Genomic DNA, 24680 nt, shown 5'->3' with positions numbered 1-24680 from the left:
TCCTGATGCAAACAAATCAAATTTACAAAATCAGGGGAAATCTGAATACTGCTTTTTGATGTGATATTAAGGAATTATTAATTTTTTTAGATAAGATAACTGCATTATGCTTATGCTTGTTTTTTTTTTTAATGAGTTTTTAGCTTTTAGACACATACACCAGAATAATTACGAATGAAATACACATGAGAGGCTGTAGACACCTGAAAGTCTATCTGGGGCTGGAGGAGCCCCTTACACAATGGCTCCCTTACATGGTGTCTGTTAGCTTGAGGCCTCAGTTCCTCTCAGTGAGAACCTTCCCACAGGCTATTTACATGTCCTTCCAATACGGCAGGCTGCCTTCCCTCGGATGAATGGTCTAAGAGAGCAAAGTAGAAACTGCAGTGTCTCTTACGACCTAGCACTGGCAATCACACACCATCACTGCTTCAGTATCTCACTGGTTACACAGGCTAGCCCTATGCAATGTGAGAGAGGATTACACAAAGGCATGAGCTCAAGAGGATCATCCGGGCCATCTTGGAGGCTGGCTACCATGTTAGCGCACATAAGCTCCGGACTGTGAGTTTCAAAACCCTTCACCCTCCTACTCACTCCAACCTCTTCATTTCATTTCATTTCATTTCACCCTTGCTTGGTGGAATAAGCTCCAGCTTTACTGGCTTCCCTTCTGTTCCTCAAAAGTCAGGGGTTTGCATCCAGTTTAGAGCCTTTGTACTAGTTGTTCCCTCCGCCAGAAGTATTCTCTCCACTCATCATCTGATCAGTCAGATTTGACCATAGAATTCACCTGGTCAGAGAGGCCTTCCCTGGCCACCCAGTCTGAAGAAGCTGTCTATCCCAGAGTCCAATTTTAATTATTTGCAGAACACTTATCACTCTGATATTTTAGCACATCTGTCTCAGTGTTAAACTCTGCAGCACACTTAGTCATCACCTTCAACATAACCTCAGCATCCAAATGGGTAACCCAGGCAAACACCTTGCCTCCCAGTTCTGTAAACTGCTCAGCTCCAGGTCCTTCTCCCTCCCTCTGCCTCAGCCACATCCTCCCACTGTCACACCAAACTCAATCCACTATTTGATCCTAGTTCGCTTGCTCAAGTGCCCCATGAAAATGACTTTTCAGTTGCCATAAGACCTTCCCCACCTTCCCTCTCCCAACTTGTTCTCTTTATCTAGCTTAGATTTCATAGTTAAAAATTATAATCACTCCCTTGCAAGAACCCTCAATCCTCTTCCAAGGTCTCTTTCTTTCAAACTCCATAATTCCAGAACTCAAGAAACTGCCTTCTCCATACCAAGAATATTGATGAAAAAAACATTCAACTAGGAAGACTACTTTCACCATAAATTCAAAGTCACTAAATGGGCACTCAATCTTAGCTGGTAATCCTACTACATTCACTAGTAAACTCGATTTCTAATTCCTCTCCTCTCCAACAAAGCTCTTTCTTACCCATTTTTCCCTCCTTTACAGCCCTCCCCCCATCCCTTTCAGCTAATGTCTTGATTCTCCATTGAGAACCTAAACAAGCCTAAAACTAGAAATTTGTCATCTTCTCATGACCGGTTGTATAAACCTATGTGAAACTGTGTGCGCTTTCCCTTCTTTCCTCCGTTTCAACAGACATGACCCTCCTCCTCCTACTGAAGAACAGTCCCTCTGCTTACGCTCCTGATCACCTCCCTTCTTCCCTACTCGTAAACTCCAATCTTATAATTATCTCCTCTTTTTCCTCCAACTGTCACTCACTCTTTCCTGGATCATTCTCACCTATATAATACATTTAAGCTCTAGTATGTCCCCTCTAAAGAAACAAACAAAAATTCTTCTTTGATCCCATACTCCCCTTCAGGTACAACTCCATTTCTCTACTCTTTTCACAGCCAAATTTTGTTAAAGTGGTTAAGTAAACAAATACTATCTGCACTTTCTCACCTCCCATTCATGTTCTGTTCAATCCATTCCAATATGACTTCTGCCTCCATCACAAGCAATATCTATCCCACCAATCCAATGAATAGTTTATGCCTGCATCCTACTAGGTCTCTCAGCAGCACTAAATTCTGTTAATCTTTCCCTCCTTCTCAAAATAATCTCTTGATTTCATTCAACCAATGATTACTGAACACTAGCCCTGGTCAGGCACTGTTCTAGGCATTGGCTGGGGATACAGGGCTTCTGTGGCATCTCAGGTCCCTGGTTTTCCTTCTTTGTATTTGACTCCTCTTACTTCTCATCTTCATCCTCCTCTGACCTATTCTCTAAATGTTAAGTAATTCAGAATTTAATACCAAGCCCCCTTTCCTTTATTCTCTCCTTAAATGGCATCATCCATTCCCATGGCTTTAATTATTATCCTTACAGTAAAAACTTACAAATTTATATCTGCAGCATGGAACTTCCTTTGGAACTTTAGTTCTCCCATATTCAATTACTTACTTGACATTTCCACTTGGACTCCTTAAAGCATCTCAAACTTAACATAATCAATTTTGACTGCTTACTTTCCTCCCAAAACATCTGTTTTAGTAAATTTCAATAAATAACACAATATACAGCTCTCAAGCCATAATCTTTATTCCTATCTCTCCCTCCTCTCCCACTTCTGATCCACCAACAAGTCCCACTGAGTCTATTTTGAAAATATTTCTCAAATGTGTTCCTTTTTCTCCTTCTCTCTTGCTATTATCATCTCTTGCCTACTGCAGTAGCTTCAACTGGCATCTCTGCTCCCATCCTTGTCTCCTTCCAATCTTTTTTGTTTTTCTTTTTCTGATTCTTTTAGGTGGTAGGTTAGGTTGTTTATTTGAGATTTTTCTTGTTTTTGAAAAAGGCCTGTATTGCTATGAACTTCCCTGTAAGAACTGCTTTTGCTGCATCCCGTAGATTTTGTATGGTTATGTTTTCCTCCAATCTTTTTGACAGACGCATTTAGAAAAACAGTAAATTAGGTCGGCTTATTCCGTACTTACAGGTCTTCAACAGCATCACACTGTTAACACGAATAAAATCTGAACTCCTCCTCTTGGTCTTCAAAATCCCAAGTGATATGGACTCTGCTTATCTGCTCACTATCATCAGCTCTCTCCATTCTTCCCTGCTCTAATACGCACTGACCTTTCAATTTCTTGACTATGCTAAGACTTGCTCTCCTATGACACGGTACATGTTACTTCCTCATCAAACACCCTCTCCTCTAGCTGGCTCCTTCTCAATCTCCAGTCTCAACTTTAAATATAAACTCCCCAGAACACTTTACTCTTCAAAGCACATAACATTTAATAATTACACATATTCATGTATTTACTTTAAAACTTATTTTGAAAATTTACAACCATAAACAAAGGTAGAGCAAATGGTAAAATGAGCCTACAGATTCTAGTATTTTTGTTTCATTTTTAAACTACTTCCCCTATTATACTGTAAGCTCTGATGGATAGAGACAGTATCTTTTTCTCTTTTTCACCCAGGGCCTTACACAGTGCCTGGATCATGATAAATACGCAACAAATTTCTTGTTTTAAATGAGAAGGAAAGTTAAAGATGACTCTAAAGGCAACGACAGTGCCACTGAGAAGAGTGAAACAGGAGGGGAGAGTTTTGAGCTGGTAATTTATTCATCAGTCTACTCCCTGCCAGGTTCTGGGCTAAATATTGGGTTTCAGAGGTAAATAAGAGACAGTCTTAAAGAGTAGTGGAGACAGATATAATAATAAGTAGTATTTATTCAGGGCCACCTATGTTCTGAATACGGGGTAAGCATTTCAGAATTATTCTCTCATCCAGTCCTAAAACAACCCTATAAGGAAGGGACTATTATTATCCCCAAATTACACCTAAGGAAACTGAGGCTTATGAAGGTTAAATAACTGATAGCAGGTTTCAAAACTGGAAAGTGGTAAAGTCAGGTTTAGAACTTAGGCTATTTAATTCTAAAACCAAGCTACTGGGACTTCCCTGGTGGCACAGTAGTTAAGAAGTGGTTAAGACCAGGTTGAGCCCTGGTCCGGGAAGATCCCACATGCCGCGGAGCAACTAAGCCCGTGCACCGCAACTACTGAGCCTGCGCTCTAGAGCCTGCGCACCACAACTACTGATCCTGCATGCCACAACTACTGACGCCCACGCACCTAAAGCCTGTGCTCCGCGAGAAGCCACTGCAAAGAGAAGCCCTGGCACCACAACCAAGAGTAGCCCTTGCTTGCCGCAACTAGAGAAAGCCCGCGTACAGCAATGAACACCCAATGTAGCCAATAAATAAATAAATAAATTTTAAAAATAAATAAAAAAATAAAACCAAGCTACTAAACAGCACTACTTCCAGATATATACACTATCGTATAGAGCACTATGAAAAATCTTACAATAGAGACATGCACAAGGCAAGATGGAAGAAAGCAGGGAACTCTGATGATAGGGTAAAAAGGCTCCTCCAGAGGTGACCCCTGAGCAGAGCCTGAAAGTTTAAGCAGGAAATTGCCAGGTAATGCAGTGTGAGGAAGCAGTATGTAAGAAAAAGCATGCAGGCACTTAAAGGAGCACTGAATACCCAGGACACTTTGAAGGATTCTTCTGTTTTATTATTTTAGACTGAGTACAATGAATTACAGGAGATGGATGAACCTATTATGGATCTTGAAAAACAAATTAACCACGTTAGGAGAAGAGGGCAGGCAAAGGGAATGACTTGCACAAAGGCATGGCCATCTGATAAAGCAAGGAACACTTGGGGAAGTAAACAGCCAGAGATGGAAGGAGTATATTACAGGTAAGTGGCAAGAGATGAGGTTGGCAGCTGGGGTACAGATATGATCTTCAATGTCATTGCTTATTATTACAGGATTAAATAACTGCCTAACAAAAATGCTTCAAAGCCACAGTTACTAAAACAGCATGATCCTCACAGAGGAATATATTCCCAAATAGAACAAAGAAACAGACCTATGTACATGTATATTGGAATGTGGTGTATAATAAAAATGGCATTCCAGATCAGTGGAGAAAGGATAAATCATTTAATAAATGCCATGGAGACAACTGGTTATCCATTTGAAAAAAAAATCACGTAAACCCCTTCCTTCATATATAAGAAAATAAAATTCATTTAGATTTGGGATTAAATATAAATAATAAAACCATAAAATTCTTTTTAAAACAAAATAATATTTTATGGAATAGAATATAAATTCTATACACATTTCTCAATTAAAACAGGAAACTTCAAAGGAACTTTGTTCTGGTCGCCGACTAATGTGGCTTCCTTACCCCAATGAAGGTTATCAAGTTCACTCTGTTGCAAAAGACCAGAAGCACTGGTCCAAAGCAGTCAGAACCACCTGGGGAGCTTTGCAAAAGCTCCCTAGAAACATACCAGAGCTTCTAGGCTGAGGGAGAGGCTTAAAAGAGAGATCTTCCTTTGATAAAAGTTTTCATTTAAAAGGAACACACTGATTTTCAATAACAGTTAATCAGTGATTAATCATAAATAACTTCATTAAGAGACTGGAAAAGTCCTTTAATGAAAAGTCTTCAAGTAGTAAAGTAGTATGGACACTTCATGAAAGAAGTTTCCCCTTACTACACTTGACCCTTGAACAATGCAGGGGGTTAATCTGCAAATAATTTTTGTTAGTTTGTTTTTGCGGTACGCGGGCCTCTCACTGTTGTGGTCTCTCCCGTTGCGCAGCATGGGCTCCGGACGCGCAGGCTCAGTGGCCATGGCTCACGGGCCCAGCCACTCCGCGGCATGTGGGATCCTCCCGGACCGGGACACGAACCCGTTTCCCTTGCATCGGCAGGCGGACTCTCAACCACTGCGCCACCAGGCAAGCTCCAAAGTGTCTTTTTAAAGCATTAAAAAAAGCCACATATACCTTGTGACCCAGCAATTGTCCTTATAGAAATTTAGCTAATTAACTATGCATATGTGCAAAGCCAGATGTACAAACACATTACAATGGTGTCGATAATAATTATAAATTGGGAATAAGCTAGAATCGGTATGGGAAATTATTACATATCCATATAATAGAATACAGCCATCAAAAATGAAGTCTATTTATTGACATGGAAAGATGTTCATAATACATATTGAATGGACAGAGCAGATCTCAATGCAACACATATTGTATTACTCACTTTGTGAAAAAAGTATATATGAAACTCATCACCAAAATGTAGACAGTGGTTATCTCAGTGTAGTGGGATTACAGTGATAACAGGCAATGTGTATTTTCTGAATTTGTCTACAATAAATATTTGTGTAATAAAAATATTCCTTTTTTTAAGCTATTTATGTTCAACTCCCATCATACAAAGTAAAAGCAGGGCTTCCCTGGTGGCGCAGTGGTTGAGAGTCTGCCTGCCGATGCAGGGGACACGGGTTCGTGCCCCGGTCCGGGAGGATCCCACATGCCGCAGAGCGGCTGGGCCCGTGAGCCACGGCCGCTGAGCCTGTGCTCCACAACGGGAGAGGCCACAACAGTGAGAGGCCCGCGTACCGGAAAAAAAAAAAATAAGTAAAAGCAATGAAGACCTCTTCCAGCCTGGCAAATGCCAGATACTGAATCACAGTATTTTCAAAAATGAAAATTTCTAATGGTTATTCTAAGAAAAGGTATACAGGGCAAAGGTTAGCAGACTGTTACTCTCTTAACAGACTGGAATAGAAAGTCTCTAGCATATAAGTGGTATAAAAGGAGTGGCTTAGCTTCCTGTTGGAAAGGAATTTATTTCCTTGACCTAACCTCTTGACTGGGTTCAATAAGGTCAGCAACTGAAACTGTTTAGTATTTCACTTAACTCTCAAAAACTATGTATGTATGTTCAGCAAAATGTCTGAGTAACTAGTAGGAACACTGGGAAGAGCACTTAATTTGGAGTCGGAAGACACGGGTTCTAGAAATTGCCACATAGTAGCTGTGTGGTACCAAACTATTCATTTAGTTATTTAACTTCTCTGAAACGCAATCCAATCACCTGGAGACTGACAATGACGGTAATCCTAGACTCCTCTCCCACAGGAGCCCGCGGTGGGAACTGAATGGGATCAGCTTCCTGTATAAACCGCCCAGTGAATACTTGGGGGATGGTGAACACATATAAATCTATAGGAATGCTACAAAATATCCCACCAATCTTTGTTATAATAACCACTAGAACTACACAATATAGATTCATATATAAAAACCAGGAGTCCACAACTCTTCATGCTTCTAAATACACATCAAGGATGTAATAGAGTCCTGGGGAGAAGGCTACTCCACTCCTCTTGGTTCTTCCACCTCTCCTTTCCACTCCTTTCCACTCCTTTCCTCTCCTGACCCTTGGCCTTCAGGAACAAGCAGAAAGGGAAGGGCTGGTTCTCCCAGTATGACTCAAGTCAATGAAAGGGTTTCCTCTTCCCAAATATCTCAATCAAAGACCACATTCTGAAGATAAAGGTATTCGCCTCTCTTCTTGATATGTGGTGGTAGGATGTCACCACCACAAATGCAAAATTTCACTTCTTCGAATACGCATTTCTTCAGTAAGTAATCTCCCAAATGGATGGGCTCCCTAGTTTCTTTCCACCTTCATGATATTTTGTTTGGCACTCCTCACATAGTGCTTATCACAGCCACCCTTTGTTATAAATATCTGTATACATCTGACCTCCTCATTACCTCACAGGTGCCAGGGGACTATCTTTGAGTGCTTTGGGGGCTTAGTACATTATATATAATACTAAACATCATAAATACTGAACAAAAATTTATTGCACGAATGGGTGATGACAACTTAGAAATGCAATGTCACAGTAAGAGGTTGAAACTTGAGTCAAAATAATTGGAACAGCAGAAACTGAGAAAATATACAATTTCACCTCAATCCGTTCATTTAGTAAATAGTGGGTTGGCCAAAAAGTTCCTTCGGTTTTTAAGTAAAAATGAAAGACACATTTTTCATTTTCCCAAGAACTTTATTGAACAACAGATTCACCGTTTTGTTCCACTTACCTTCTGCCATTTTTCAAGAAACTTCATAATTCCATCTTCCCAAAACTTTTAATCTTTTTGAGCAAAGAACTGTTCCAGGTACCTTTTATAGTCTTCCAGGGAATTGAATTTTTTTCCATTAAGAGAATTTTTTAAAGACTGAAATAAATGGAAATCTGAAGGCGCAAAGTCTGGTGAATACGGTGGATGAATCAGAGCTTCCCAGCCAAGCTGTAACAGTTTTTGCCTGGTCATCAAAGAAATATGAGATTTGTGTTATCCTGATGGAAGATTATGCGTTTTCTGTTGACTAATTCCGGACGCTTTTCATGGAGTGCTGCTTTCAGTTGGTCTAACTGGGAGCAATACTTGTTGGAATTAATCGTTTGGCTTTCTGGAAGGAGCTCATTATAGAGGACTTCCTTCCAATCCCACCATATACACAACATCACCTTCTTTGGATGAAGACCGGCCTTTCGTGTGGTTGTTGGTGGTTCATTTCGCTTGCCCCACGACCTCTTCTGTTCCACATTATTGTACAGTATCCACTTTTCATCGCCCATCACAGTTTGCTTCAAAAACAGAACGTTTTTGTTACGTTTAAGTAGAGAATCGCATGTGGAAATACGGTCAAGGTTTCTTTCGCTCAACTTATGTGGAACCCAAACATCCAAGCGATTAACATAACCAAGCTGGTGCAAATGACTTTTTAACGCTTGATTTGGATATTTTGAGTATGTCAGCTATCTCCCCCATGGTATAACGTTGACTATTCTCAATTAATGTCTCAATCTTTTCGCTATCAACTTCAACTGGTCTACCCGACTGTGGAGCATCATCCAACGAGAACTCTCCAGCACGAAACTTCGCAAACCACTTTTGACACATTTGATCAGTCACAGCACCTTCTCCATACACTGCACAAATCCTTTTTTTGTGTTTCAGTCATATTTTTACCTTCCTTGAAATAGTAAAACATAATATGCAGAAAATGTTGCTTTTTTCTTCCATCTTCAATATTAAAATGGCTACACAAAAATTCACCAATTTTGATGTTTGGTTTTTTTTTTTTTTAATGTACGCTGATATGACAGCTGTCACAATACAATCTAACCAAATTGTTTCGAATGAAGTTAAAAGACAACTAAGCACTACTAGAGCCATCTTATGGAAAAAACTGAACAAACTTCTTGGCCAACCCAATATTTAATAAGCATCTACTTACGCCTGATTCAGCCCAAGGTATGCCATGGTGAACAAGACCCATTCTCTGTCCTCAAGAAATTTATAATCCTATTAATACTCGATTGTATTTTTTTACTTTTTGATATAATTTTAGACTTGCAGAAGAGTTGCAAAGATAGTGTAGAGTTCTCATATCACTTTCACACAGCTTTCCCTAATGTTAACACTGATACACAACTAGAAAATTCACAATGCTACAATACATTAACTACAGACTTTAATCTGATTTCCCCAGTTTCTGCACTAATGTCCTTTTTCTGTCCCTCATTACACTTAGCTGTCATGTCTCCCTCTCCTCTAAATTATATTCTTAATAGCTTTTTATCCTGGTTACAGTAACATATTTTCTAGAAAGTTTAAAAAAAAGATGAAGAAAAAGAAAGAATAAAATATCTGATAATTCCCTTATGAAATGATAAACACTCCTACCATCTATAACCTACTGGTCTTTTTTTCCATCTGTGTACACACATAATTTTACATTTCTTAAACCTAAGAATCTGTATAGCCTTTTGCATCTTCTCTTCTCTTACCATTTTATCAGAAACATTTTCCCATGTTTTTAAAAAGTCTTTAAAAATATTATTTTAATGACAGTATAGATTCCACTGATAATGAATCATAATTAACCATTTCCCTGTTGTTGGATAGCTAAGTTATTTCCCATTTTCTACTGCTATAAATAATAGTACAGTGAATATCCTTGAAATATGAAAAACACAATAATATATATTGTGATGGATATGCACAGGGTTAGTGATGTAGCCAGGAGAAACATCTAACCTAGCTTTGAGGAGTAGAAAATCAAAAAATACTTGTTGGAGGAGATATATCTGAGAGATGGGTTCTGAAGAGTGAGTGTTTTCCTTCATTCATTAGTATTCAAACAAACAACATATACTGAGTGCCTGTTACACCCAGTTATTATACTAGGATCCAGAGATACAAAAGGGACTATGGCTCTGCAGGGGGAGCTCACTGTCTAGTCAGAGAGGCAGATACTGAAATAGAAAAAGTACAGCAGAATGAGGTAAATGCTATTATCACAGTGCTGTTCAGGAACAGAGTGCTCTGAGAGTACAGAGAATGCATTTTAAGAATCAATTATAAAAGTAGGCACGAAGAGTTATACCTGAGTTGATAATAAAACATATGAAAGGTTTTAGTGAGGTATGATCTTAATGTACGCCAACAATATAAAGGAGTTCCTTAAACTAGGTAAATTATTAATAGGATGCAAAGTATCCAGATGGAGAGAAGTAATAGTTCTATCATATTCTGTACTGGTGAAACAACAGCTACAGCACCATGCTCATTTCTGAGAACTCTGGTTTTTTTAAATCAAATTTGTTAAGATATGTCCACACTGAAATGTACCCTCTTAAGTATACATTTTGATGAAATCTGATGAGTTTATACACCCATGTGCCGCCACCACCATCAAGATATAGAGCACTTCCATCACCCCTCAAAGTTCCCTGTGCTTCACCCCGGCCAATCCCCCTCACCCCACATCTAGCCCAAAGGAGCCAATGACTTCCCTTCTGTCACTGAAGATTTGTCTTTGTCAGAGTTTCATATAAATGGAATCCTATTGTATGGACCTTATTTGTTTCTTTCATCTCTGCATGTTTTTGAGATTCTGCCATGTTGCTGTGCATATCAGTAGCCCATTCCTTTCTATTGTGTGAACATCATATTTATAACACCATGGATAGACTGAAAAAAATCTGGTTCATACTGAAAGGAAGGGCATATGGAGAAACTTTCATGTGGAGAACAGGCTTGTTCTGGGTTATTCCAGAAGGCAAGACAAAAACTCATGGCTGCCCACAGAGGCAATAAGGCATTTAAATGCAAGTAGCATGACTGACAAGGATGCTGTTGAAGGGATTCTAAGTTCGGCAAGAGTCTGGACTTGATATCGTTAGTGTTTCTTCCAACCATGAAGAGCCATGATTCTGTAATTCTCATAAATGAGAAAAACCTTATGCCATTATTAACGACTAATATCTTAGCATACATTTTTATAAGCTAAATTAGCTATTCTGTCAGTCCTAGAGGCAGTACAGCACATAGCTTCAAATGTTATAGATGGGGGTTAGGAGGGGAGTGTTTAAAATCAGACAGATTTAAGTCTAAGTAAGTCTCTATTCTGCCACTTACCTGTGTGCCCAGAACTTACCCTCTCTATGCCATAGTTTCTTCATTTGAAAATTGAAATAATGATGAATATGCTTGCCCCAAACCAAAAGCTGAATAAATCTTGTTGTTATTCCCTAGGGAATGGGATAGAGAATATATGAGATTTCATAGGTAAGGGGGACTAGGAAAGTCCAAGGTATTAAGGGACTGTCTAGAGTGGGGACAGTAAACTGACCCACAGGTCAAATCCTGCCATGGCCTGGTTTTGCATGACCCACTAGCTCTTTTTTTAACCTTTTACATTTTTAAAAGGTTGTAAAAGAAAACAAAGGAGAATATGTGACATAGATCTTATGTGACCCAGAAAGCCTAAAATATTGACTATTTGACCTTTACAGAAAAAGTTGGCCAAACCCCAGGTCTAGAGCAGACAGGGCTCAACGTGGCTGCTGGTGAGTTATATGGCTTTAGAGAGGCAAACATAAAGACTGTCCATCTGGTTAAAGGAGTGCAGTAGGAAGAATTCCTTAAGTATGTCTGGGCCCTGAGTTTCTTATCTATAAATTGAAGATAAAAAACGGTATCTCTCAACTTCTGCTTCAGGCCATAATTAAGCAATTAGTACCATACCTGCCCTCCCATTAAAAACAACTAGAAAATTGGGCAAAATATATGAAACAACTGTTTCTGTCATTGAACAACAGTTAGCACTGTGATATCTGATGGAAGGGAACCAAAGAAGTGAGTCCTATGAAGGCTCTCGTTTTCTGCTTGGAGGCACTTTCCAGACTGTGGCAATGGGAGAAAGAATGCAAGCAGAGCACAGTGGGCTAAATGACTGGGTCTCCTTGAGTTTTCGGCTGAATGTGAAATTCTATAAGGCCAGGCAAAGACAAACTATTAGAGGAAACCCAACAATTAAGGAGCTTAAAACTGAACAAGACCCAGAATTGATACCCGGATGGGAGACATCTGGGTTTCAATCAGCCAGAGTGGAGAAACATCAATGAATACTCCAAGCATGCAGCAGAGACCCTTAGTAGAGGGCTAAACTCGGAAGCCTAAAATAAAGGCAACTCTAGATCAGGGGTCCCCAACCCCCAGGCCACAGACCGGTACAGGTCCACGGCATGTTAGTAACCAGGCCACACAGCAGGAGGTGAGCGGCGAGTGAGCAAGCGAGCGAGCGAGCAAGGGAAGCATCATCTGCTGCTCCCCACCACTCCCCATCACTTGCATTACTGCCTGAACCATCCCTCCTCCCCACCCCCATCTGTGGAAAAATCATCTTCCACGAAACCAGTCCCCAGTGCCAAAAAAGGCTGGGGACCGCTGTGCTAGATCCACCCTAAGAGATTAAAAACTAACCCAGAAAGACTGATCTGACCCACAAGTGACTTAACTGCTTGCCAAAATAAAACTTAACTCTCTTTTAAGAAAGACAACAAAATCAAGATAACAACTGATGTAACATTCACAACATACAGCATCCAAAAATTACTATACATGCAAAGAGGAAGGAAAATGTGACCCATAACTGGGAGAAAAAATATCAGTTAACAGAAACAGACTCAGAAATGACCAAAATGATAGAACTAGCAGGTAAGGATTTTAAGTTACTATAGATGTGTTCAAGAACTTAAAGAAAAGCAGCAACAAAATAAGAAATAAAAGATGAAAAAAATCAAACACAACTTCTAGAGACGAAAAGAAAAATTCACTGGATAAGCCGAAGAGCACAACAGACACAACAGAAAAGAAGATTTATTACCTAAAAAAAATGAGCAAAGCCCCAGTGACCTGTAGGACAATATCAAGTAATCTAACTTATGTGCAATTTCAGACCGAAAAAGTATGTGGGGCGAGGAAGAAAAAATAAGAAATAATGGCTAAAACTTTCCCTAATTTGTTGAAATTTCTAAGCCCAGAGATCTAAGAATCCCACGAAAAGCATCCCAGGACACAGTGTCATCATCAAATTGCTGAAAACCAGTGAGAGAAAATCTTATAAAGCAGTCAGAGAAAAAAGGCAAATTACACACAGGTGAACAAAGCTAAGAATGACACCTGACTTCCTATTAGAAATAATACAAGATGACAAAACAGCATCTTCAGGTACAGAAAGATAGAAACTGGCCATCTAAAATTAGATAGTCAGCAAAAATAGCCTTCAAAAATGAAGGAGCAATAGAGATTTTTCAACAAACAAAAGAGGACAGAATTCATTGCCATCAGATCTTTTCTACAAGAAATGCTGAAGCCTTCCAGGCTAAAAAAAATTAATACAAATGAGACCTCAGATTTAAACAAAAGAATGAAGGGCACTGGAATTGGCAAATATGTGGGTAAATGTAAAAGACTTTTCTTTTTTCAGATTTTTTAAATTTCACTAAAAGCAAAAATGGTTAACAATGAATTGTGGGGTTAATAACATATGGAGGAATAAAAGGTATGATAACAATAGCCTAAAGATATAAGAGGAAAATAAAAGTGTACTTCATAAAGTTTTTACACAATGAAGTGCCATGTTATTTTAAGGCAGATAGTATTAGTTAAAGATGCATATTTTAAACTCTAGAGCAATGACAATAAAAATAAAGATTTAAAGTTAATAATCCAACAGAAGAAATAAAATAGTAAAAAAGTAATAACCAGGAAAAGAGGCAAAATGACAGACTTAATCCAACCATTTTGAAAATGACATAAATGTAAACGATCTAAACACTTCAATTAAAAAGCAAAGATGGTAAGATTGGATTTAAAAACAAAACAAAACAAAACACAAGACCTATGTGCTATCTAAAAGAAACTCATTTTTAAAAAAGGACAAAGATAGGTTAAAAATTAAAGGATGGAAAAAGATATACCATGCAAACACTAGTCATAAGAAAGCTGTAGTGAAGATATTAATATTACATAATGTAGACTTGAAGACAAGAAATATTACCAGAGATAAAAGAGACATTTTAAATTATAAAGGGCTCAATTCACCAAGAAGACATAGCAATCCTAAATGTGTATATACCTAATTACAGAGGTTCAAAATACATGAAGTAAAAATGAACAGAACTGAAAGGGGAAATAGAAAAATCCATAATTACAGGTGAATATTTCAACACTCCTCTCAGAAATCAATATAATAAGCAGAAAGAAAATCAGTAAGGATATATAAGACTGAACAACACTATCAACCAACTTGACTTAACTGACATTAATAGCATACTACACCCAAGGACAGTAGAACACGTACTTTTTTCAGATACACATGGAACATTCACTAAAGAAGACTATCACAAGTCTCAACAGATCTCAAAGGACTGAAATCATATAATATGTGTTCTGTGACCACGATATAATTTTTAATCAGAAATTAGTAACAAAAAAATCCAGAAATATGTTGAAAGTAAGAAACAAATTTATATGTAACACATGGGTCAAATACGTATCACAAAGCACATTACAAAATATTTTGAAAATGATATATAAAAATGTGTGAGATATAGTTATGGTATATAGCTAAGTAGTGCTAGGAGGGAAATTTATAGTGTTAAGTGCTTCTACTAGAAAACAAGAAAGGTTTGAAATCAATGACCAGTTTCCATCCCTAAGAAGCTAGAAGAAGAGCCAATTAAATCTAAAACAAGTAATATGAAATAATAAAGACTGAAAATCAACAACCACAAGAATAATAACAACAAAAACCCCAGGAAAACAATAGAGAAAATCTATGAAATTCAAAAGCTACTTCTTTGAAAAGATCAATAAAATTGTTAAACTTGCAGCTAAAGAATAAAAGAAAAAAAACACAAATTACTAATATCAGAAATAAAGGAAGGGACATTACTACAAATCCTACAGGCATTAAAATAATAATAAAAGAATGTTATGAACAGCTTTATGGCAATACCTAAACAATGCTGATGAAACAGGCAATTACTTGAAATACATAAATTACCAAAACACAAGACAAAAACAGAAAATCCAAATAGCTTAATTATGCACATAAAATTTAGAATCTGCATTAGCTACAAAGCATACTCCTAATATATCTTTATACCTTTTTTGAAATTCATAATAACAAATACGGTACCATTTTTAAATGTACTGGTTTCATATACTCTAAAGTTTCTCCATGTTTATATCCTTTATTTACTCTTAAATTATTAGCTTGACTTATTTCCTATCAGAGAGGGCAATTCAATTACTCTTCTAAGCTCTACTTAACTGCTTAAAATAATCAGCTCTATTTTTAAATTTGACTTTTTTTATTCTTTAATCTGCTAATTGGCTTTTTACAATTTGAGACTATTTTCTTTGCCTGACTTTATAGCAAACTTTTGCTTATTATTTTATGTTAGTCCTACTTAATAGTTTTATTTCTGCTACATTTTATAGTCATTTCCCTTCATCAATCAACATTTTTTCCTTCAATTGAGGACTAGAGGCTCTTGTAAATGTCACAGACCCCAGTTCCCATTCCCTCCAAAATCACACTAAAAGGAAAGTGGCAACTTACACTCCATGAGCCAAAGCTTTGCCAAAAAGTACTTAGAAATCTCTAGTCTGGCTCCCACAATTCACAGCCACATCACAGTAGCTCCTGTTCAATGCAGAGTGTTGAATCCTAGCAAAGCTCCACCAAAAGAGGACAAAAACTGAGAGTCCCTGACCTTAACAAAAAGAGCAATCTATATGTACTTGGCAAAAACAAGGAGTCTGAGGCTCTAAAGTGGCAAACAAGCAAACTAGAACACCAATGACTGTTTTTTTTTCTCCTGTCCCATATATATGGTGCCAAGCACAAAAACTGGAAAAAACCCAGAGCCTGTGTGTATGTGAGCGTGAGGCAGCAGGGGGGGGATGGGTAGGATGAGGGAAGTACCCCTTAGGGATCTGCACCAAGCAACTTCAAACTGAAGGACCTTAAGTTGAATTTCAGCCAGTACTTATTAGGTACGTCCTCATCTACAAGGGTATACATCTAACAGCCTCATCATGACTTGGGAAAAGTAGTTCTCAATTTTTTTTCTAACAATCTCTGGACAGTCCCCTGGAATGTCCCAGCAACTTTTATCTCATTACTATAAGGCCAATTTTTGACATGGTTAGTACTCAATAAATGTTTGTTGAACTAAACAGTAGAACAATCTGGATTCCATATAAAACAAAAACTGACACTTTCCCCAGAAGGACATCCATGTTTAGATGTATTGTGCTCTTATATTTATCATGGATTTAAGAACATAAACAATTTCAGTAATGTTCTTGGTAATAATTGTTAAGACCATCTGCATCTCACTGCCCATATGCTTTATCTTGAGAACAACTGACTTGGCCGATGAGCCAACACCCTACTTCTTAAACATAAGTGTTCCTTAAAAGTGCACACCTTCAAATATATGCATGCTTTTTGACTTTTAAAAAAATTATCTTTTGCTAAGCAAATCAATAAGTCATTGAATTTTTACTCCTATGTGTGGATAATACTCAGACATTTGCAATTTGGAACAATTAATATTCAAAACATGTGTCTAACATTTCAAAACTATGCAGTTTGAACAAATAGCTCTAGAAATAAAATTTATACAGGTCAACTAGAACCGAAAAGGTCACTCCATAGTTTAACATACAATGAACACAAAATCAGTCCAAGCTGGGTTATAATACCTAATCAGAATTCCCCAAACCATCCCCTGGAAAGTGTGAACTAAAAAAAAAAAAAAAAAAAATTTAAAAAGGATCCAAACCCCTAGAAGAGGTACAAAACAAATGGTTAAAAGCTGATTGGGTGAAGGGTGCTGTAGGGCAGGGGAAAGCGTCTACTTTTAATTTATCCTTCTGTACCATTTGGATTTTTGTTTTACTGTAAGCATGTATTCCTTTCAGAAAGATTTATTTATTTTTTTTATTTATTTATTTTCAGTACGCGGGCCTCTTACTGCTGTGGCCTCTCCCGTTGCGGAGCACACGCTCTGGACGCGCAGGCTCCAGACGTGCAGGCTCAGCGCTCCGCAGCATGTGGGATCCTCCCGGACCGGGGCACGAACCCGCATCCCCCACATCAGCAGGCGGGCTCTCAACCACTGCGCCACCAGGGAAGCCCCCCAGAAAGATTTATTTTTTTAAGCTACCACATTAGCTGATAGTAGGAAAGGTTGGACCTCAGAGAACATGCTGTTCCTTCTGAAACCTTTCTGTGTGTGAGACAGGATATGTATTACGTGAAGTACTGCACATTTTAAATCTCTTTTCCTTACTATTTATTACCACAAAGCACTCCGAAAGGAGAATGGAGACGAGAACGATGAGATTCTCAACATAAAGCCAGTGAAGTGGAGGAAGTGTCATGTGACAGTGACAGCTGCCTAAGGTATCAAGCTTTGTGAAGAGGTGTCCTAATTTCTATTAACTGGCCTGGAGAGAACAGATTTAATCTCATATCCTGTAGAAGAAAAAAACGAAAGCAGGTTTCATTTTCTGAAGGTAACAAAAGTAACCAAATATTAGAGCTAAGAAAGTGAATACAGGTCCATAATCCCTTAGCCACAATTTCAAAATCCACAAAAACTTCTGAGAATCAAAAATTTTCTATAATTCATTGGTAGCAAAAGTTGATCTGAATTTAACTGGCAGCAAAATCTGACCTGAACTGACATGAGACTATTTATAGTCTACCCACTAAAGTAAGAATAGTCATAGCTTTGGCCACTGAAATATTAATGTATTTGACTGTGAAGTGCTACCCCTGACTCTGCAGGGGCGTTACATGTATACAGTAAATGTATCTTATAAGCTTTCCAAAAAAAAAAAAATTCTGAATTCTAAGATACAGCTGGCCCTTAGAGTTTCCAGTAAGGCACTATGAACCTAAAAATGGGTTTTTATTAAAATAGTCCTGTCCATCTCTATCAAAATATATATCTCTTTCTAAAAATATTCCTATAAATTAATTTGAACTAATTAATGTTTAATTAAAACTTATCACTATTAAAATATTCTACTCTGGGGCTTCCCTGGTGGCGCAGTGGTTGAGAATCCGCCTGCCGATGCAGGGGACACGGGTTCGTGCCCCGGTCCGGGAAGATCCCACATGCCGTGGAGCGGCTGGGCCCGTGAGCCATGGCCACTGAGCCTGCGCGTCTGGAGCCTGCGCTCCGCAACGGGAGAGGCCACAACAGTGAGAGGCCCGCATACCAAAAAAATAATAATAATAAAATAAAATAAAATATTCTACTCTGAATGTCTATAATGCTATAACTACATTATTAGTTAGAATAGTTTATACCACTTCAACATTAAGTCAACCTCTCTCTGAAGGCAACATCAAAATCACCCTTTGACAGGAGTGTGGTATCAGAATGGGGTAAAGATAGTAAAGTTAAAAAAGCAGACCTCTGTCAATATGTTTTGATTTTTCTTTTTATGTTTAAAAAAAACCCAAAAACAAAGAGCATAAGATTTTTTTAAAATGTATCAAAGAGGAACATAGATTTTTAAAGTTAACAAGCACCGATTTAAAAAATTAAAAGAATAAAAATCAAAAAGAAGTCACAGAATCCAAGTAGTTACCAAGGAATAGAATACAAAATAAAAGTCAAGGAATAGAACATGTACAAGTAAGGAAAATTATATATTTCAGTCCAGTTATGTATCAATTCTCTTATAATATATGACTAAATGACAAATATATAACAAAGCTTGCAAAACTCAAAGGTCTCTATTATAGAAAGAAAACTATAAAGCCAGAGTAAAGCAAGAACTAAGACATAAGACTACTAAGAACCTATCATTAATTACAATAAAGAGTAACTTAGAAGATTTCACATGAAAAACGGGTAGAATGAACATTTTAATAAACATAAGTACAGTACTATATTTTAAACTCTGGTATCTAAGTGAAATAAAATTTAATTTTTTTAAAAAACTATACGCCAATCCTCCCTCCCTCCCTCCCCGACACTCTCTCACATACAGAACTAGCAAATGCTAGAAACAATGCAGCCAAACAGGAACCTCATTTCACAACTGGTGGACATGAAAGCAGTAAACCACCCCCTTTTTCTTAACATCTTTATTGGAGTATAGTTGCTTTACAATGGTGTGTTAGTTTCTGCTGTATAACAAAGTGAATCATCTATACATATACATATATCCCCATATCTCCTCCCTCTTGCATCTCCCTCTCACCCTCCCTATCCCACCCCTCTAGGTGGTAACAAAGCACCAAGCTGAGCTCCCTGCGTTATGCAGCTGCTTCCCACTAGCTTTCTATTTTACATTTGGTAGTATATGTAACTCCATGCCACTCTCTCACTTCGTCCCAGCTTACCCTTCCCCCTCCCTGTGTCCTCAAGTCCATTCTTTACATCTGCGTCTTTATTCGTGTCCTGCCCTAGGTTCTTCATAACCATTTTTTTTTAGATTACATATATATGTGTTAGCATATGGTATTTGTTTTTCTCTTTCTGACTTACTTCACTCTATGACAGACTCTAGGTCCATCCACCTCACTACAAATAACTCAATTTCGTTTCTTTTCATGGCTGAGTAATACGCCATTGTATATATGTGCCACATCTTCTTTATCCATTCATCTGTTGATGGACACTTAGGTTGCTTCCATGACCTGGCTATTGTAAATAGTGCTGCAATGAACATTCGGGTGCATGTGTCTTTTGTTTTTTGTTTTTTATTTATTTTTGGCTATATTGGGTCTTCGTTGCTGTGGGGGGGGCTTTCTCTAGCTGCGGTGAGCGGGGCTACTCCTCGTTGCGGTGTAAGGGCTTCTCATTGTTGTGACTTCTCTTATTGCGGAGCACAGGCTCTAGGCACGCAGGCTTCAGTAGTTGTGGCACATGGGCTCAGTATTTGTGGCTCACGGGCTTAGCTACTCCATGGCATGTGGGATCATCCTGGACCAGGGATCAAACCTGTGTCCCCTGCATTGGCAGGCAGATTTTTAAGCACTGTGCCACCAGGGAAGCTCTCATGTGTCTTTTTGAATTATGGTTTTCTCTGGGTATATGCCCAGTAGTGGGATTGCTGGATCATATGGTAATTCTATTTTTAGTTTTTTTTTTTGTTTGTTTGTTTTTTTTTTTTTTTTTTTTTTTTTTTGCGGTATGCGGGCCTCTCACTGTTGTGGCCCCTCCCGTTGCGGAGCACAGGCTCCGGATGCGCAGGCCTAGCGGCCATGGCTCACGGGCCCAGCCGCTCCGCGGCATGTGGGATCCTCCCGGACCAGGGCACGAACCCGTGTCTCCTGCATCGGCAGGCGGATTCTCAACCACTGCGCCACCAGGGAAGCCCTATTTTTAGTTTTTTAAGGAACCTCCATTCTGTTCTCCATAGTGGCTGTATCAATTTACATCCCTACCAACAGTGCAAGAGGGTTCCCTTTTCTCCACACCCTCTCCAGCATTTATTGTTTGTAGATTTTTTGATGATGGCCATTCTGACCGTGTGAGGTGATACCTCACTGTAGTTTTGATTTGCATTTCTCTAATGATTAGTGATGTTCAGCATTCTTTCATGTGTTTGTTGGCAATCCGTATATCTTCTTTGGAGAAATGTCTATTTAGGTCTTCTGCCCATTTTTGCATTGGGTTGTTTTGTTTTTTTGATATTGAGCTGCATGAGCTGCTTGTAAATTTTGGAGATTAATCCTTTGTCAGTTGCTTCATTTGCAAATATTTTCTCCCATTCTGAGGGTTGTCTTTTTGTCTTGCTTATGGTTTCCTTTGCTGGGCAAAAGCTTTTAAGTTTCATTAGGTCCCATTTGTTTATTTTTGTTTTTATTTCCATTTCTCCAGGAGGTGGATCAAAAAGGATCTTGCTGTGATGTATGTATGTATGTATGTTTTCCTCTAAGAATTTTATAGTGTCTGGCCTTACATTTAGGTCTTTAATCCATTTTGAGTTTATTTTTACGTATGGTGTTAGGGAGTGTTCTAATTTCATTCTTTTATATGTAGCTGTCCAGTTTTCCCAGCACCACTTATTGAAGAGGCTGTCTTTTCTCCATTGTATATTCTTGCCTCCTTTATCAAAAATAAGGTGACCATATGTGCATGGCTTTATCTCTGGGCTTTCTATCCTGTTCCATTGATCTATATTTCTGTTTTTGTGCCAGTACCATACTGTCTTGATTACTGTAGCTTTGTAGTATAGTCTGAAGTCAGGGAGCCTGATTCCTCCAGCTCAGTTTTTCTTTCTCAAGATTGCTTTGGCTATTTGGAGTCTTTTGTGTTTCCATACAAATTTTGAAATTTTTTGTTCTAGTTCTGTGAAAAATGCCATTGGTAGCTTGATAGGGATTGCACTGAATCTGTAGATTGCTTTGGGTAGTATAGTCATTTTCACAATGTTAATTCTTCCAACACAAGAACATGGTCTATCTCTCCATCTGTTTGTATCATCTTTAATTTCTTTCATTAGTGTCTTATAGTTTTCTGCATACAATCTTTTGTCTCCTTAGATAGGTTTATTCCTAGGTATTTTATTCTTTTTGTTGCAATGGTAAATGGGAGTGTTTCCTTAATTTCTCTTTCAGATTTTTCATCATTAGTGTATAGGAATGCAAGAGATTTCTGTGCATTAATTTTGTATCCTGCTACTTTACCAAATTCATTGATTAGCTCTAGTAGTTTTCTGGTAGCATCTTTAGGATTCTCTATGTAAAGTATCATGTCATCTGCAAACAGTGACAGCTTTACTTCTTCTTTTCTGATTTGGATTCCTTCTATTTCTTTTCCTTCTCTGATTGCTGTAGCTAAAACTTCCAAAACTATGTTGAATAGTAGTGGTGAGAGTGGGCAACCTTGTCTTGTTCCTGATCTTAGTGGAAATGGTTTCAGTTTTTCACCACTGAGAACGATGTTGGCTGTGGGTTTGTCCTTTATTATGTTGAGGTAGGCTCCCTCTATGCCTACTTTCTGGAGGGTTTTTATAAATGGGTATTGAATTTTGTCAAAAGCTTTTTCTGCATCTATTGAGATGATCATATGGTTTTTATCCTTCAACTTGTTAATATGGTGTATCACATTGATTGATAAAACCCCTTTTGATAAATGTGTGGGGTAGAGAACCCCAAATTATATCTGTCCAAAGGAAGCACTCACAAAGTTATACAACTCAAAGAAACTAAAGACTGAAAAAGAACTCAAAACACTCCTTAAGGCAGTATTAGTAGCAAAAATGGTCATTGCTACATCCTGGAAATGAAGGATAATGCTATCTTTACAAGTATTATTTACTAAATTGTGGTTCACACTATGCAAGAAAAATAACAATGTTGCCATCAGAAATAGTACATATGAGAACATCACTGATACATAGAATTCTAATTAAAAATAAAAATTAAAAACGTCAGGGTAAATTTGGATCTTAGAAGTCCATCTTACATATAAGAATGTAAAAGAAAAATTTCCCACTGTAATCTCCCTTTTACTTAAACAAAACAGAAATGGAAGGAAAGAGGAGAGGGAAAAAAAAAAAAAAAAAGACAACAAAAAGGTACCAGAACATCAAGGATAAAGAGCAAGCCAAGAGAACATCCTGTAAGTAAGAGAGTTTCCAAACTCATTATTACAAGATTTACTATAAAAGAAATGTAAAGCTATAAATTCAGTTAACTAAAAATACAAAGTTAAAGAAAATCAAAGTTGAAAGCTAAAAATATAAGATTTTAATCCATTAAGAATATGTTTTAAAAGTCCTTGTTTCCTAATGGAGGGTTGGGGTTGGGACTAATGGGACCTTCAGGTACTAGAAAACAAAGACTTTGAGAATAGAATTTTACCTCCGCCCCAAAGAATTATACCCAGTGATTAAGGTTGCATATATAATGTAGTGTATATACCAATCTACTAGGTTCTAAGAATATTCCTTGGTTAATTACATAACAGATCCAGATTCAAGGCATCTTTGTGAACTAGGTCATTCACATAATTCCTACAGTGTAAGACAGATACAGATACGTGCGTGCTCATGCTAACGGAATTCAACATCTTATACAAATAACTTTAAATTTAAATCATGATGCATTAATAATGCTGTACAGGTATCAAAACCCAACTTTATATCCTTTTATATCATGCAATGCATTTTGACAGGGTGATCTTAGTTTCCCTACACAGAAATTAGTTGACTATCATGATTTTAAGAAGCTTCCACAGTTAAGACTGGAGTGTACTGAGGAAATGTACAAAAGTATCCAGATATCAGTGAGTTTATAATCAAGTTGGAGAGACAGAATCACATAAAAACAATCTGAGAAAGCTTTAGTAAGCAGTTAAGTGCCAGCTGTAAATATAAACTGAAAAAATTTTGCAACTCCTATTTTGCAAAACAGTTTACAAATGGCACAAGGAAATTTGCCTCATTACTTTGAAATCATTTTGAACCCCAAACAGTATCACTCAGACATATCATTTAACCAGACCTTAAAAATGCCTCTTGGGGGCTTCCCTGGTGGCACAGTGGTTAAGAATCCGCCTGCCAAAACAGGGGACACGGGTTCAAGCCCTGGTCTGCGAAGATCCCACATGCTGTGGAGCAACTAAGCCCATGTGCCACAACCACGGAGCCTGCACTCTGGAGCCCGCGAGCCACAGCTACTGAAGCCCGCGTGCCTAGAGCACATGCTCTGCAACAAGAGAAGCCACCGCAATGAGAAGCCCGCGCACCGCAACAAAGAGTAGCCTCCGCAGGCTACAACTAGAGAAAGCCCGTGCAGCTACGAAGACCCAACACAGCCAAAAATAAATTAAATTAATTTATTAAAAAAATGACTCTTGGGCTTCCCCGGTGGCGCAGTGGTTGAGAGTCCGCCTGCCGATGCAGGGGACTTGGGTTCGTGCCCCGGTCCGGGAAGATCCCACATGCCGCGGAGCGGCTGGGCACGCGCATCCAGAGCCGTTGCGTGTCCGCAACGGGAGAGGCCACAACAGTGAGAGGCCTATGTACCGCAAAAAAAAAAAAGACTCTTGGTTGCTCCCTAAAATCAAACCCACCCTGAAAGAATGAAGATCTTCCCCTACGGAAATTCCAAAGAATATCTCATACTCTGGAAGCAACTCCTAAATAATTCCTCAGATGTTTTAAGAAAAGGCAGGACTTCCACTTCCAGAAAAGATGGAGTAACAGGGATCAGATGTACCCCTGCACCTGAAACAACTAAAATTCTGGGCAAAATATACAAAACAATGGTTTTCAAAACATTGGACATCAGATAAGGAAGGACAGTGATTACTGAGAGATGGTAAACAAACAAGGTGAGCCCTATAATTGTCCTAGCTTGCTGT

The 24680-nt window shown here is 38.3% G+C and overlaps 1 protein-coding gene across 10 annotated transcripts in view; it reads right to left on the bottom strand.

Moving 5' to 3' along the window:
- Nucleotides 1-24680, bottom strand: part of TNRC6B (trinucleotide repeat containing adaptor 6B) — a 259882-nt gene that overhangs the window by 219174 nt on the left and 16028 nt on the right. For 3 of the 10 annotated variants that reach the window (XR_009338497.2, XM_059081023.2, XM_059081029.2), the window contains exon 1: nt 8008-8349. The exons of 4 other annotated variants lie outside the window; for them this stretch is intronic. Coding sequence is in view for 4 of the 6 variants with exons in the window: in XM_059081023.2 (XP_058937006.1) it covers nt 8008-8034 (27 nt within the window). In the remaining 2 variants the exon portion in view is untranslated. Of the gene's footprint in view, nt 1-8007; nt 8350-11416; nt 11511-24680 lie in introns of those variants that run through there. 3 more of the 10 variants (XM_059081030.2, XM_059081034.2, XM_059081026.2) reach the window with 2 other exon arrangements.

The sequence above is a fragment of the Kogia breviceps genome, chromosome 12 (genome assembly GCF_026419965.1).
Source record: "Kogia breviceps isolate mKogBre1 chromosome 12, mKogBre1 haplotype 1, whole genome shotgun sequence".
NCBI lineage: Eukaryota > Metazoa > Chordata > Mammalia > Artiodactyla > Physeteridae > Kogia > Kogia breviceps.
This window is presented reverse-complemented; position numbering and strand designations above follow the sequence as displayed.